At 41.6% G+C, this 13,814-nt stretch overlaps 1 protein-coding gene and 1 long non-coding RNA gene across 7 annotated transcripts in view; one reads left to right on the top strand and one right to left on the bottom strand.

The window, feature by feature from the left end:
• The window catches only part of LOC116665927, a 56,671-nt gene extending 48,874 nt beyond the window's left edge, over positions 1-7,797 (bottom strand). For 5 of the 6 annotated variants that reach the window (XR_004322772.1, XR_004322769.1, XR_004322768.1 and 2 more), the window contains exons 1-4: positions 7,698-7,797; positions 5,144-5,309; positions 3,736-3,812; positions 3,273-3,344 (exon numbers count right to left, since the gene is read on the bottom strand). This is a non-coding gene — a long non-coding RNA (uncharacterized LOC116665927). The remainder of the gene's footprint in view (positions 1-3,272; positions 3,345-3,735; positions 3,813-5,143; positions 5,310-7,697) is intronic. The other variant, XR_004322770.1, reaches the window with a different exon arrangement.
• Positions 7,798-7,853: 56 nt separating this feature from the next.
• LOC102521220 (protein pitchfork-like) lies at positions 7,854-13,521 on the top strand. Its single transcript, XM_032488215.1, has 6 exons — positions 7,854-7,977; positions 8,206-8,348; positions 8,977-9,075; positions 9,850-9,980; positions 11,360-11,477; positions 12,521-13,521. Exons 1-6 carry the CDS (start codon positions 7,959-7,961, stop codon positions 12,587-12,589), a joined length of 579 nt encoding a protein of 192 aa, XP_032344106.1. The 5' UTR covers positions 7,854-7,958; the 3' UTR covers positions 12,590-13,521.
• The last annotated feature ends 293 nt before the right edge of the window (positions 13,522-13,814 follow it).

Below are 13,814 nucleotides of genomic sequence, written 5' to 3' on the forward strand. Positions count from 1 at the left end.
TACAACGCCATATAACGCTAATCTCCATGTGAGCAGTTGTCTCTGCAGTAAATTTTGTATTGAGTAAAAAGTAATTCTGTTGTATTTTTCATTGTGTTTAGTGCAATACCATAAACCTTGAATAACACCATGGGATTGATACAAAGTGCCACTAGTGATGCTGGAGGTTCTTCCAAGAAGCAGAGAAAAGTCATGACATTACAAGAAAAAAAAGTTGAATTGCTTGCTATATTCTGAAGGTTGGCGTCTGCAGCTGCATTTGCCCTCTATTTCAAGATAAATGAATCCAATGAAAGAACCATTGGAAAGAAAAAAGAAGGAAGGAAGGAAAGAGAGGGAGGAAGAGAAAGAAGGAAGGAAGGAAGGAAGGAAGGAAGGAAGGAAGGAAGGAAGGAAGGAAGGAAGGGAGGAAAGAAAACTCATGAAGTTACCAGCAGGCATGAAAACCATGCACTTTTTGTGAAATAACCTTTTTATCTCGTATTGAAAATGCAACTTTTATACGGGTGCAGGATTGCTATAAGAAAGGCACACTTATAGACCCTAAGATGATTCAAGAAAAAGTGAAGTCATTATATGACAACTTGAAGCAAAAGGAAAGTGAAGGATCTAAATTTGGAGAAATTAATGCCAATAAAGGATGATAATTTTAGGAAAAGGCTTGGCTTATTTAAATATTGTCAATGTAACAGGAGAAGCAGCTTTTGCCAACCAAGAGGCAACAGACACATTCCCAGATGCCATTAACAAATAACAGAGAAAAAGAAATCAGCCTAAACAGGTTTTTATTGCAGATGAAAGTGCCTTATTCTGGAAAAAAAAAATGCCACAAAGGACATTTATGAGTAAGGAAGAGAAGCAAGGGTTGGCATTTGAGGCAGGAAGGGATAGGCTAAGTCTACTGTTTTACACAAATGCAGTCAGGTTTATGATCAGGACTGCCCTTATATATAAAGCTGCTAACCTCCAAGCCTTAAAGGAAGAAGATAAATGCCAGCTCAGTCCAAGGAGAACACTTTTTCTGGATTGGTTCCATCGATGCTTTGTTCCTGAAGTCAGGAAGCACTTTGCAAGTAGGGACTGCCTTTAAAATTCCTTTGATATTGAACAATTACCCTGGACACCCAGAATCCTATAAGTTCAACACTGAAAGCATCGAAGTGAGCTAGTTCCCCCCAAACACTATGTCTCTAATTCAACCTCAGATCGGGGTCATAAGGACCTTTAAGGCTCATTACACATAGTACTGTATAGAAAGGATTGTAGATGCTGTGGAAGAGAACCCTGATAGAACATCATAAAATTCTTGATGGATTACACCACTGAAGATGTCATCAATGTTACAGAAAAAGCCATGAAAGCCACCAAGCCCAAAACAATAAATCATTGCAGAAAATTGTGTCCAGATGTTATGCATGACTTCACAGGATTCATGACAAGAGTCAATCAAGGAAATCATGAAAGAGGTTGTGGATATGGCCAAAAAAAAAAAAAAAGGTAGAAAGGTGAAGGATTTCAGCATATGGACTTGGAGACATTCAAGAGAAAACAGACGAATTAACAGAAGATGACTAGACGGAGATGAGCGCTTCCAAACCAATACCAAACGAGAAGGAAGAAGACGTGGATGAAGCAGTGCCAGAAAACAAACTGGCATTAGACCATCTGGCAGAAGGGCTCCATTTATTCAAGACTGCTTTGGTTTCTTTTATGACATGGACCTGTCTATGATGTGGGCACTGAAACTAAAGCAAACAGTGGTAAAAGGATTGGTACTACATAGAAACATTTTTAGAGAAATGAAAAAGCAAAAAATCAGACAGAAATAGTTAATATCCATTCTGATAGGTGAGAGGTGATATCTCATTGTGGTTTTGGTTTGCATTTCCCTGATGATTAGTGATGTTGAGCTTTTTTTCACATGTCTGATGGCCATCTTTATTTAGTCATATATTTATTTTTATCTGGAAAAATGCATATCCAGTTCTTTCACCCATTTTTAATCAAATTGCTTGGTTTTTTTGACATTAAGTTATATGAGTTCTTTATTCTTCTAGATATTAGCACCTTACTGGATACATGATTTGCAAATGTCTTCTCCCATTCAGTAGGTTGCCTTTTTGTTTTGTTGCTGGTTTCCTTCACTGTGCAAAAGCTCTTTAATTTGCTATAGTTCCATTTATTTTTCTTTATTTTCCCCTTTTGCTGTCCTTGCCTGAGGAGTCAGATCCAAAGAATATTGCTAAGATCTAAGTCAAAGATCTGACTGCTTATGCTTTCTTCTAGTTTTGTGATTTCAGGTCTTACATTCTTACATTTAACTCTTTAATTCATTTTGAATTTATTTTTGTATATGCTGTAAAATAGTAGTCCAATTCATTCTTTCATATATAGCTGTAAGACAGTGGTCCAGTTTTCCCAGCACCATTTATTGAGGATGTTCTCTTTTTCCCATTATATATTCTTGCTTCCTTTGCCATAGGTTAATTGACTCTATGAGCATAGATATATTTTTCAGCTCTCCATTCTGGTCTCTTGATCTGTGTCTGTTTTTGTGTCAGTATCATTTTGATGTCATATTTTACATCTTTTTATTTTGTGTGCCCTTAACTAATTATTTCACACGTAGATAATTTTACTACATTTGTCTTTTAACCTTCACACTTGCTGGAGGTGGTTGATTCACTGCCTTTACTTTATGTTTGCATTTGCCAGTGAGATTTTTTTCTTTCATAACTTTTGCTTGTAGTTGTAACCTTTTCTTTTCCATTAAAAGAAGTCCCTTTAACATTCCTTGTGGGGCCAGTTTCGTGGTGATAAATCTCCTTTACATTTGTCTAGGAAACTCTTTTCTATCCTCCACTTATGAATACTAAACTTGCTAGGTAGAGTATTTTGGGTTATATGCTTTTTTTTTTTTTCTTTCAGCTCTGTTAATACATCATGCCACTCCCTTCTGGCCTATAAGCTTTCTGCTGAAAAATCAGCGCACTGTCTTATGAGGGTTCCCTTGTATGTAATTGGTTTTCTCTTGCTTCTTTTAAGAATTTCTTTTTAACGCTTGACACTTTAATTATGTCTTGGTGTGGGTCTCTTTGGAAAACCACTTTGGGATCATCCGAACTCCCCTCCGCACCTCCATGAGTGTAATTCATCCAGTGCCCACGCGTGCCAATGAGCCCGAGCAGCAGAGCCTCGTGCACTGTGGGGTTCGCCCTCCCTCTCATCCTCCCCGTCCCCAAGTCAACACATGGTTGGACATGCTGCCTTACCAAAGACAAAGACTTCACTCTGCTGCGGATGCCAAGCCAGTGAGGTAGGAAGGTAGCCAGAGGCACTGCAGCCTGTGAGGGAGAGAAGAGGGGTCTGGAATGAGACTCAAGCCCAGCTCTGAGAAGAAGCTTCTCAGATGGAATCACTCTAAATCCCAGGAGTGTCTATTTGGCTTCCCAAACCCTGCAGTCCTGTCCTCATCCTTGACCCTCATAATTTACGTCTATCCATCAGCCTCCTGCCCTTTCCAGACACGTGTCGCGGGAAAGTTACAATAACAAATCCTGAACACAACTCTGACTCCTTTGTTCACTCATCCAGGAAATGCAGAGTAAATCACCCACCCAGAAACCAGCCCGTCCTCTTGGGACCCACTGCATAAAATGGGATCAGCAGAACTTCTGTGCAAAGAAAACAGTTTTGCCATTTATGTCATAGTGACTGGACATCTGGCAACCTCACCTTTGACTCTAGCCAAGGAAAGCCTCTTTCAGGTGGATTCTTAGCACCATTTAAAAACAAAACAGGCATGGCCAGGACTGAAAAGGAAAGAACACGCACTCACTTTGGTATGAATTCAGAACCATCTGCTGAGCAAAGTCCCAAACCCTGATGCTAAGAAGCAAAAGGACACAGATACTGAATTTTGAACTACACTATGTACATAAAAAACATGTGTTCAAACAAGAACTTCCTTTGGACTGGTATGTCCTATGTCTTTGCCTACTAGACTTCTGGTATAGTCTACTTTTATAATAGATTGCAAAATCTCCAAAAAAATCTTATAGACTCATCATAATTAGTCACTGGTTTCTTATAATGAGCCCCAAGTGTTATTTAGTGAGGCTGATGTGACACTAAAGACACTCAGAGGAGGCCTAGGGACAGGAGCAATGAGAGCAGGGACCCACCAGAAGTCTTTGCTCCCGCTGACAGCTTGTGTGCCAGAGCTCAGGACACTGACTGTAGACACAATGCCATCGTGCTCATACTTGCCAGACCTTAACTCAAAGTGGGGATTCAAGTAATCTATTGTCAATAAATTAAGAAGTTATTCCTATAAAATCAGTATTCTACTCAGAAGTCCCACAGGTACTGAGTTTACAAAGGTACTGGTAGTGTAAATCTGCCAAAGCGACCTGGGACATGGCTCAAATTTCAGCCCTAAGAGTGGCTTCTGAAGTCCCACAAAATTTCAGCCCTAAGAGTGGCTTCTGAAGTCCCACAGCCCCTGGATATGGGCCCAGATTTCAGCCTCCACTTGGGGGCAACCCACCAGCAATTGTGCCCGCCCAGAGCAACCCAAGAAGGAGAATGCTATGGCAGGGTCTCACCCCTCCCTTCGTGAGGGCATGTTAACAATGGGTCTTTAATGGCAGGACCACACCCTGTGAGCCTGCAGAGAAGGAAGCTGCTATGGTGGGGTTCTGCTCTTCGCTTTGTGACAGCACGTTAACAGCGGGGCTTGAGTGGTAGACCCAGGCTCCTTTACACACACTCCCAGTTTCAGCCTGTATCACAATCCAGCCCCTTCATGCTGTCTCTGCACAGCCAACCCCAGTCCTCTCCCTGAGTCTGTCCTCTGAAAAGGCTTCAGCTTTAGCACCTAGTCTAGGCATGCACCCGCAGGCTTGTGTCTCAGGCTGGGGACAGCACAGACCCTCTGTGCTGGCTTCTCGCTGTTCTGTCTGCCACAAAGTGGTTGCTACTCTCTTCCAAGCTTCTGAAGCTCCCCTTCTGTGCCAGCTGATCTTCCCGCTGGTGAGGGGGTTTCCCAGGGCGAGGGGATTTTTCCTCTTTCACCACTCCCTCCCTGGGGCACAGGTGCCATCCAATTCTGTTTGTTTGTTTGTTTGTTTTTCCATCCTACCTGGTTACTTGAAGATTTTTCTTGTAGTTCCAGTTATATAAGATCTTCTACTAGAGTTCAGTAGGTATTCTGTGAGGATTGTTCCACATGTAGATGTATTTTTGATGTTATTTGTGGAAGACGGTGAGCTTCACATCCTTCTACTCTGCCGTCTTGAAGCCTCTGCCTGCGAACATTCTTCTGATTCATACTCCATTTCATTCATTTATTTTTAGATTTTATTATTTTCTGTTCCTCATGCATTGAGTTATTACTTTCAGTGATGGCTCTTTTAATTTATACAATTTGTATTCGATTCTCTTTTACTGCTTCTAAAATTCTCCATCTTTTCATTTAGTTTCTTGAATATAACTATTGGCTTTTACCATTTGCTGAATTGCTATATTATTATTAAATCCAATATATTTTTAAATGAGACAAAAATGTATTTAAAACATATACTAAATGTTGAATTCGTTTATTCCCTTTCGATTAGGCCACTGCAATAGAGCAAGTGGTTTCCTGAATCATAATTCTTACAAAGGCCCCATATATCGTTAAATAAGAAAAGCAGACAACTGTCTCCTAAATCGATAACAGACAGTCTCCATATCCATGATGCTATAATCATGGTTAGGAATGTACAGGAGGGAAACTCCTGAATCCTTTACTTAAGGTCTTCATTAAAAGTGGCCCCAAATAAAGCTTTGTCTAACTATTCTTCTATACTAAGCAGTCACCTCCAAAATTTTCTGATATGCAATAAGGTAGAAACAGATCACCTTAACGCAATTGAAAACTGAATTGATACAAAGCTGGATTTCAGGATTTTCTGAGAGCTAGTCTATTTCTTATTTAGCCTTACTCCTAGGGTTCATCTCTTTAGGGTCCCAACTAAAAGCACACGGAGTTTTTCAGTATTTGCCAGTATCCCCCTCTTCCATGGCCAGCCTAATTTTTATTTCCCAGCTCTCAGAGACTGTCTGCTCAAACCTCTGCTTCTGAGCCAGCTTCTTAATTAGCATATTTTAAGGGGAAGAGCAGCATCAGCTGTTGGACTAACCACTAAGGGTGAACTCTTTGGGAACTTAACCCTGCATGTTCTTATTTCCTTGGTGTATCTCTGAGATCTTCAAACATATATTTTATTTATTCCAGATTTCCTACGTCTTCTCGGCTGGAGGATTAACCTGAAGCAAACCAGTCTTCTAATGAGGGAATGTGTTGCCATATTTTTAAAGTACTTTGTAAGATATATTTCACGTTAGTAATAATTTAAACAGTAATTTCAAAAAACACTGTGGGTACCTACAAATAGTAATACTACCTAAAATATTAATGAAACTGAAAATTATCAAATTCATACCATACTTCTTTACATTTCATTTACCATTGTATTACTGCAATTACATTGTGAGTAGACAGAAGGTTTAGAGTACATTATACAATTATCTTGAGACATATCTTTATTCCAGTTAAGATTTTTTTCTCATAAGACTTCTATATTACTAGGCTTTATGCATTATTTCTTGTGGAAAAAAATGTTTCCAATGTTGCTATATATAAGTCAGGTACAATCAATTATGTTTGTAGATTCCAGCAGGACGTTTGAATATCATGCCGGACATGAGATGATTCACTGTGCAACCAGGCAATGAGCTACATGTATCCAGCCTCCCTGGCCCATTGACCAGGAGCGTCTCCTTCCAAATTTTTAACAAGCAAAATGCTTCCACAAGTTTCCAAAATATCCTCTAGGACTCAGTATCACCTCTTTTGGAACCTTACATTAACTATATAAAATCATCCCTGTAGACAGTGCTAGGTCCAGTATATATGAATCCCAGGTACATTCTTAGAGGCTGAAGAGTAGAGCTGAACCAGTCACATTCTGCATTCTGTTACCTCCCACACCTGACAACTCCTAAAGCTATCCTAAAATCAAGTGAAAACAAGTTACTGTCTAGGCAAAGGTAAAGAAGTCATCATACACCCTGGCATGTCTTTTTGGGTTAGGATGGGAGTGCTCCTGAGCTGGTGAGATATTATCTTCAGTAATAATAATCTCTTGTATTGTCACCTACCAAGTACTAGGCAATGAATTGTTTTAATCCTGTTATCTTAAACCTCTCAACAACCCTATAAGCAGGAACTACTTTTTTTCCCAATTTGGAGATGAGGAAATGAGACTTAAACATTTAAGTGACTTTCAAAGATTTTCAAACTCTTAAGATCTTCTGTGATTCTGCTGCACTCTAACTGCTCCACTCAAGGCTTCCAGCCCTTTTAAAGCCTGGAGTCCTAGTTAAGGGTAGAAGGTAACCTCATGAGAATGGCTTGAGGAAAAAGAAAAAAAAAAATAGGCCTAAGAGGGGATTAATACAGAACTGGCTCCATTCAGTCCCCAACTCCCCTACTCTGGGTATTGCCCAGGGAGCCCAACCCCAAAGGCCATCACTTAAGTGGCTGTATTTTCCTAAACCCCTGAACCTAGTAACCCAGATTTCAGCCCTGTGTCCTTCATTCCTTGACAGTACGTTACTACTGGCCCAGCTTCCAAAGCCCTTTAGCTCACCCCTTACTCCAGCAGCCCTTACAGTCGCGGGTCCAGGAAATCCTCTACACCCCGTCTCTCTTTGTCAGAGCTCACACTCTCCTGGCCCAGGAAGTGCAGGTTCCCGCCCAGTGTTGCTCCCAGAAAGCCTCACGAGCTGCGAGCTGCGCAGGCGCACCAGAAGCCACTCCCCTCCATGAGTACCTGCGCTGAGGCTGCCGGCCAGACTCTGTTTCCTAGGCAACACGGTACACAAACGCTGGCCCAAGCGGCACTGGCGTGATGTGCTTCAACAAAGCAGGTAAGGAGAGCTGACTCAAGAGCAGAGGCAGGAGGAAGAGAGGGAGGCAGGGAAAGAGCCAGGATGGAAGAGGGGTTCAACCGCTGTTTGAAGTTGGTCAGGTTTTTGTTAAGAACTCCTTTGCCCAGTTCTCTGCTCTGACCCCCTACTCACCACTTGCCCCCAAGTGCTCACTTAGACCAAGGAGCTTTCCCTCATGTGGAATGTCTCCTTCTTCTTGATTCTCAGAGCCGCTGGTTAACTACTCCTTTGGAACACGTCAGCAGAGGAAGCTCTTTCCTCACTTCCATCCCCCAAGCTTGCTGGGGAACAAGTTTCTCCCTCTTAGGGGAGTGCCCCACCGAGGGCCTGGATGTTACATACCAGAAGATGTGAGTATTCACTTTCCCTTAGGTGGGTCTCAGTTCCCCCAACTATCTAAGGATACCCAAGTTTCCTGGAAGAAAAATCCTAATGAATTTGTGACCTCCAGGGCCTCAACATGAGAAAGTGCCCTGGTCTTCTGCAATCAGCTGTCAGGGCCAATATCAGAAAATATGGGGCCATTCCTCCCCTTTTGCATCCCCCCCAAATGCAAGCCTTGGCCTCATGAATTCTCCAGTGTAGTCCCCCACTCATTTCCACCTCCAAAGTCCTGTAAATCAATGTATCCCCTTAGTCCAAACTTGGACTGTGGCTGTGTTGGGAGGTTAGTTTATGAAATCATATAATCAGACTGACAGTTGCATTAGAGCAGACTTAAGCACCGTGGGGCTCAGAGGACTGGATTCACTGGAATGCACAGAAATGGCATTTATTATACCTATCCAGCCACATTCCTTTATAGAGTTACCTGTGTTACTTATGTAATCGTATGGTCTTGGTTCAGAGGAGTTGAGAAAGAAAGAGCAATTTTTGGAGAAGAGGTTCAGGAATACTCTTAAGTTCACTCTGTTTTAATAACTATAATGTTCTCTATGTGCGTTTTTGCTTTCTTTGTTTTCTATGTACTCCCTGCAGCTGCATGGCTTGGCATACAACCTCTCTAAGATCCCAACCAGTAGAAAAGGATATGCTTTTGGAGCCAGAACAGCCATGAGGTTTAAGCCAATCAGTAAGGTTAGAAATGACTGAATGTGCTTAGATTTTAGTGTGATCTGTGTTGCTGCTTGTGTTTGCATTGGAGAGCAAAGCTGGAGGTTACCTAAAAAATATGCCCTGAAATTCAAGAAAAATAGGCATTTGAGAAAAAGCTACTAAGAACCCTATCTGAAAAGCTGAGGTGTCAGCATTGCAAATATGTGTGTGTGTGAGAGAGAGTGTTCTGGAAGAGTGAAAAACAGTTCTCAGAAGAAATGATACCAAGGCAAGGGCTTCGGTCCTGAGACAGCTGATGTTAAAGTACTGGAGGCTTTATTAATACGCATCATATCCTCTTGTCAGTTAAAAAGCAAATTCCAACTTCTTCACCCTTTTGTGAGATTGGATTTCAAGTCCTCAGTATAAGATCCTAATCTCTAGTTGGACATTTTCCTGACACTTAAGCTGAAGGAGAGGGATACTGGCTTTAAAAGAATCTCTGAGTGGGATGGTGGGATGGTGGGATGGTGGGATGGTGGGGGTAGTAGGTGCAGCAAGTCACCTTGGCTCTCTACCCACCATTGGTTTATTTCTACAACCTAAGCATTAGGTATCTTTAGGTAGCTGAACCTAAAGCTGAACCTGAATCCTTCTTTGGGTTTGCTACCTACTGTTTGCCTGTTTCTATAGCTTGAGGTGATTAAAACATAGCTAATACATGAACAGGAAAAGGATGATTCTTTTTTTCTACTTATAATGCTTTATATGTATATAAGTCATTCTCTAACATATTGACCTTTTTCTTGGAAACAGGATACAACACCTCACCCAGGCATGTACCAGACAGTCAATCCTTGGGGACAAAAAGACAAACGAAATTTTGCTCCATTTAATGCCTTGTCACCTCGATTTAGGACATACTCAAAGGACCCTTGTTATCCTGGGTACGTGTCCCTTTTCTGGTGCACTTCAGCGAAGAACAATAGGAAGGGAGATACAAGAAGGGGTTACATCCCAACCATACCCGCTAGATAAGAAATCACTCATCTTTAAAGTTTCAAACTCTTGCCATCCAGGTCTCTAGAATTATAAAATTGTAAATTGTAGTGAGTCATTCAATAAATATTTATAAATGAGCAGGCAGTTTTGTAGGTTTCAGGAATTTTGCATTAAATCCATCACACAAGGCTCCTGATTTCTTGGAGCTTACATCTGAGAGTCCAGAGAGATGAGAAGCCAGTAAACAAGAAAATATCAATAGTAATAAGGAGAGTACTTATTAGTTAGACTGTGTCAGTTCTGAGAGTGAAAAGGGGACTTGTTAATAATTATACCAAGATGGTTTACATAAGCTGGGGCTGTCATGGGTACACTGGGAAGTATGGTGACCTGGTGATGGGCTGAAGAAAATCAAACAGGATGATGATATGATACGGAGTGATGGACTGAAATCTACTTTAGCAAGGATTGTCAAGATAGGTCTTTCTGGGGAAATGACACTTGATCTGAAATCACAATGACAAGACTGAGCTTGTGAAGATCTGGGCCCAGAGCTACCCAGGCAGGAGGAACAGCATGTGCAAAGTCTGCATGTTGGGAAGGAATTTGGTGTGAGGAAGAAGGTCAGTATGGCTAGAGAATGTAGTGAGCAAAGAGGAAGTGATAACAGAGGAGGAGGGGCGGGGCTAGAGTATGTAGGACTTATAGACCATGGGAGACATTCTAAGTGCCTTAGAAAGCCATCAGAATGTATGGAATTGCAGGGCACGGGGTCAAGGTCTTTCTTTTACTGGTGAGAAATCCAAGGATCAGAGAGTGAGTGTAACATTCTCACGGTCTCAGTAAGAAAGTAGAAGTGTTGAACCTTGATCCCAATGTTCACCCTACATGTTATTTCCACCACAGCAAAGAGTCTATAACAAAAGGTGTTATGAACAAAGACAATTATAAAATCATCACATTTTCAAGAAATTTCACATCATGGCAGTACTTAGGCATCACTGTGGTAGCTCTCTTTTATCAACCACCATTTCTGGGCTCTTTTGGTCTCTCAGCTAAGAATACTGAGGTTGCAGGAATAGTTTAAACTAGAGTCAGTTTTTACCATCACTGCATGTCAAGGCTAGGTATCTTGAACTCTAACACCTGCTTAGAAGTACATTAACAGGCACAGGAACCCTATGCTTGCCTGACATTAAAAATCTAATCAGTTTGTTACCTTTTCCAAAGCGTGAGGACTAGTTCAGGTGTACATGTGGTACTGATGAAGTTCGTATATGGTCACTAACTCTTTTGACATAATATTTTGTATTTTTATTTCTAGCCCTGGCACATACAACCCAGAAACAAAGGAACCCCAGAAAATCACCTGGCCAATGAGATTTGGATCTCCAGACTGGGCTCAGATTCCATGTCTACAGAAAAGAACCCTGAAAGCTGAGGTAGTACCAGATTGGACTTGTGTAGGGCATGCTACCTAATACTTTCATGTGTATCAGTGATTCTTAACCAGCAATCTGTGAATGATCTTCAAGAAGTCCTTGTTCTCCTGAAATTACATGCACAATTTTGTGTATATCTGCATATGGGGATCTTTTTGGAGAGTTACACAATTTCACTCAATATTTAAAGGTGTGTGTGACTGAACAAGTCAGATTTTCTTAGTTAATCCTCAAATAATCTTCTGTGGTAATTCTAAATAATCATCCCCTTATGACTGAGGAGGAAACTGAGGCTGAGGTGGACTGAGTGACTTGTGGATGTTGCTCAGCTAGAATCCAGATCCTGTGACTCCTAAGCCATCACACCACTTGAGTATTAGATCGTCAAGGGGCTGTAGCTCCTTCTGGCAAGAACCTGGATTGCGGGACAGACTGCCTGGGTTTAAACACTAGCTCCATATTTGCTTGCTGTGTGATCTTGTGCAAGTCCTCTAACTTTTCTAAGCCCATCTTAGAAAAGTTGCTTGTCTTACAATGGGTTAATATTAGACTCAATTTCATAAGGTTGTAAAGATTGAGATAATGTAGAAAAGCATTTAGCACAGTACCCGTAACATCACAAATGTTCAACCCATGTCAGCTGTCATAATTCCAGCAGTGCCTTGTTTTTCCCTGGTAGAACTCTGCATTAATTCTACAAGTATTTATTAAATGCCTGATGTATTAATATTATTATGCTAGGGCCTATGGGTAATGGTCAAGAATTAAACATATAATCTTTGTTTTCATGAAATTTACCAGCCATACTTGGAGATTTACTAAGGAGAAAATAATTTCTAGCATGATACGCACCAGAGTAAGATGACAGGAAGTAGATACACACGCCAGTATTGAGAGAGTCACTAAGGCTGGGTTACTGTGTGGGTGGGGCTCAGCTGGGCCCCAACAGCTATAGGGTGCAGTTGTATTTTGCACAGCCAGGAAGACCAGAGGCAAAGGGCTCTCATTAGAACACTGACCTAGACCTTATTCCTTCATTGCAGCTGTCCACAGACAAAGACTTTAGGAAGCATCGGAGCCGTGTGGCCTACCTAAGCCTGTATTACAACTGAAAAGCTGTGACCACCCTCACTTGCTCCTCCTGACCATGGAGTCTCCAGGACTGAGGACAGAGCTGCTCTTCTCCTTCTTCATTGCTCTGACCCCCTTGTCTGCCAGCATGAGGTCCAGGGAGGTGCAAGGGGCTCATAACCACTATATGACAGCATAAAGACTGGTTCAGAGTGCTCTCTCTCCATGTGCTGCTTTGTCATATACACATGCAGATGGGTCTGGGGGTCCCTACTGAGTGTTCAATGGGGTAGCTCCACTTTACTGGCATACTGGTGGGTCCTTGCCGTCCTGCGCTGATTCCCAGACACCAGTTTGATGTATTCCACCAATAGCCCTGGTAATAGGACACTTTTGGTCTATATGTATCAAGGATTTGGATGGCTTGCTTGGGCTTGTATATGAACTTGCTAGGCAAGTTCAGAGGATACTTAAAGGCAGAGTTAACATTTATATTTTAGGAGCTCTTCCAAGTGTCTGAGTTCTCTGGTGCAGAGTGGGAAGGTCCTGATTTGATTGCCTTTCGCAGATTCATGTAACTCTTACAGAATCACACCCCCTCTTTCCCATTACATCATCTATTAAGTCTGTCAGTCATCATACATATTGAGTTTCTATCATGTGTCAGGCAGAGTGGGAAGCACTGGGGATATAGCAGGAGTCAAAATAAACTCATCTACTGACTCCTTGGGCCTGGACTGAAGTAGAGAAGGACTCCCCAGGGAGGCTATGGATTGGATCTCCTCCCCCAACACAGTTTGCATGATGTTCTGAAGGCTGGCAAGTTACTCTAGGTGTGTACATGCCAGAATTCATAGCAGCCACACTCAAAGTACCTATCTAGACACTGGCCTGGTCCTTTGTGCATATGTAAAACCCCTCTTTTCTGTATATGTAAAACCGTGAAACAACAAATCTAGTAAAATGGGCTCCTGATGAACTTAGGCTTCAAAGCTAGAATTGTAATTTTTTTTACACTGTTTATACCTCATATTCATACCTCTTAATGTTGTCATAGCCAGCCCACTCAGTTTTTTTTTACAAGCATGTGAGATGTTTTGGTCTTCATTTAAGAATGAAGACCTATTGGGGGACTGAAGTAGGCAACATTGAGCATGTCACAGATTGTCAGGAAGTAGAGGAGAAAGGAATTAATAGGAGAAATATAAGAAATGGGAGAGGGATGAAAAAGGGGACATTGTGGAATATCTACATAACTTTCACGTA

Source organism: Camelus ferus, chromosome 9 (assembly GCF_009834535.1).
Source record: "Camelus ferus isolate YT-003-E chromosome 9, BCGSAC_Cfer_1.0, whole genome shotgun sequence".
Classification (NCBI taxonomy): Eukaryota; Metazoa; Chordata; class Mammalia; order Artiodactyla; family Camelidae; genus Camelus; species Camelus ferus.

Coding starts and splice junctions, on each gene's coding strand:
- LOC102521220 (XM_032488215.1), top strand. Junction 8,349..8,976: donor GATGTTACATACCAGAAGAT/GTGAGTATTCAC, acceptor TACTCCCTGCAG/CTGCATGGCTTGGCATACAA. Junction 9,981..11,359: donor AAGGACCCTTGTTATCCTGG/GTACGTGTCCCT, acceptor TTTTATTTCTAG/CCCTGGCACATACAACCCAG.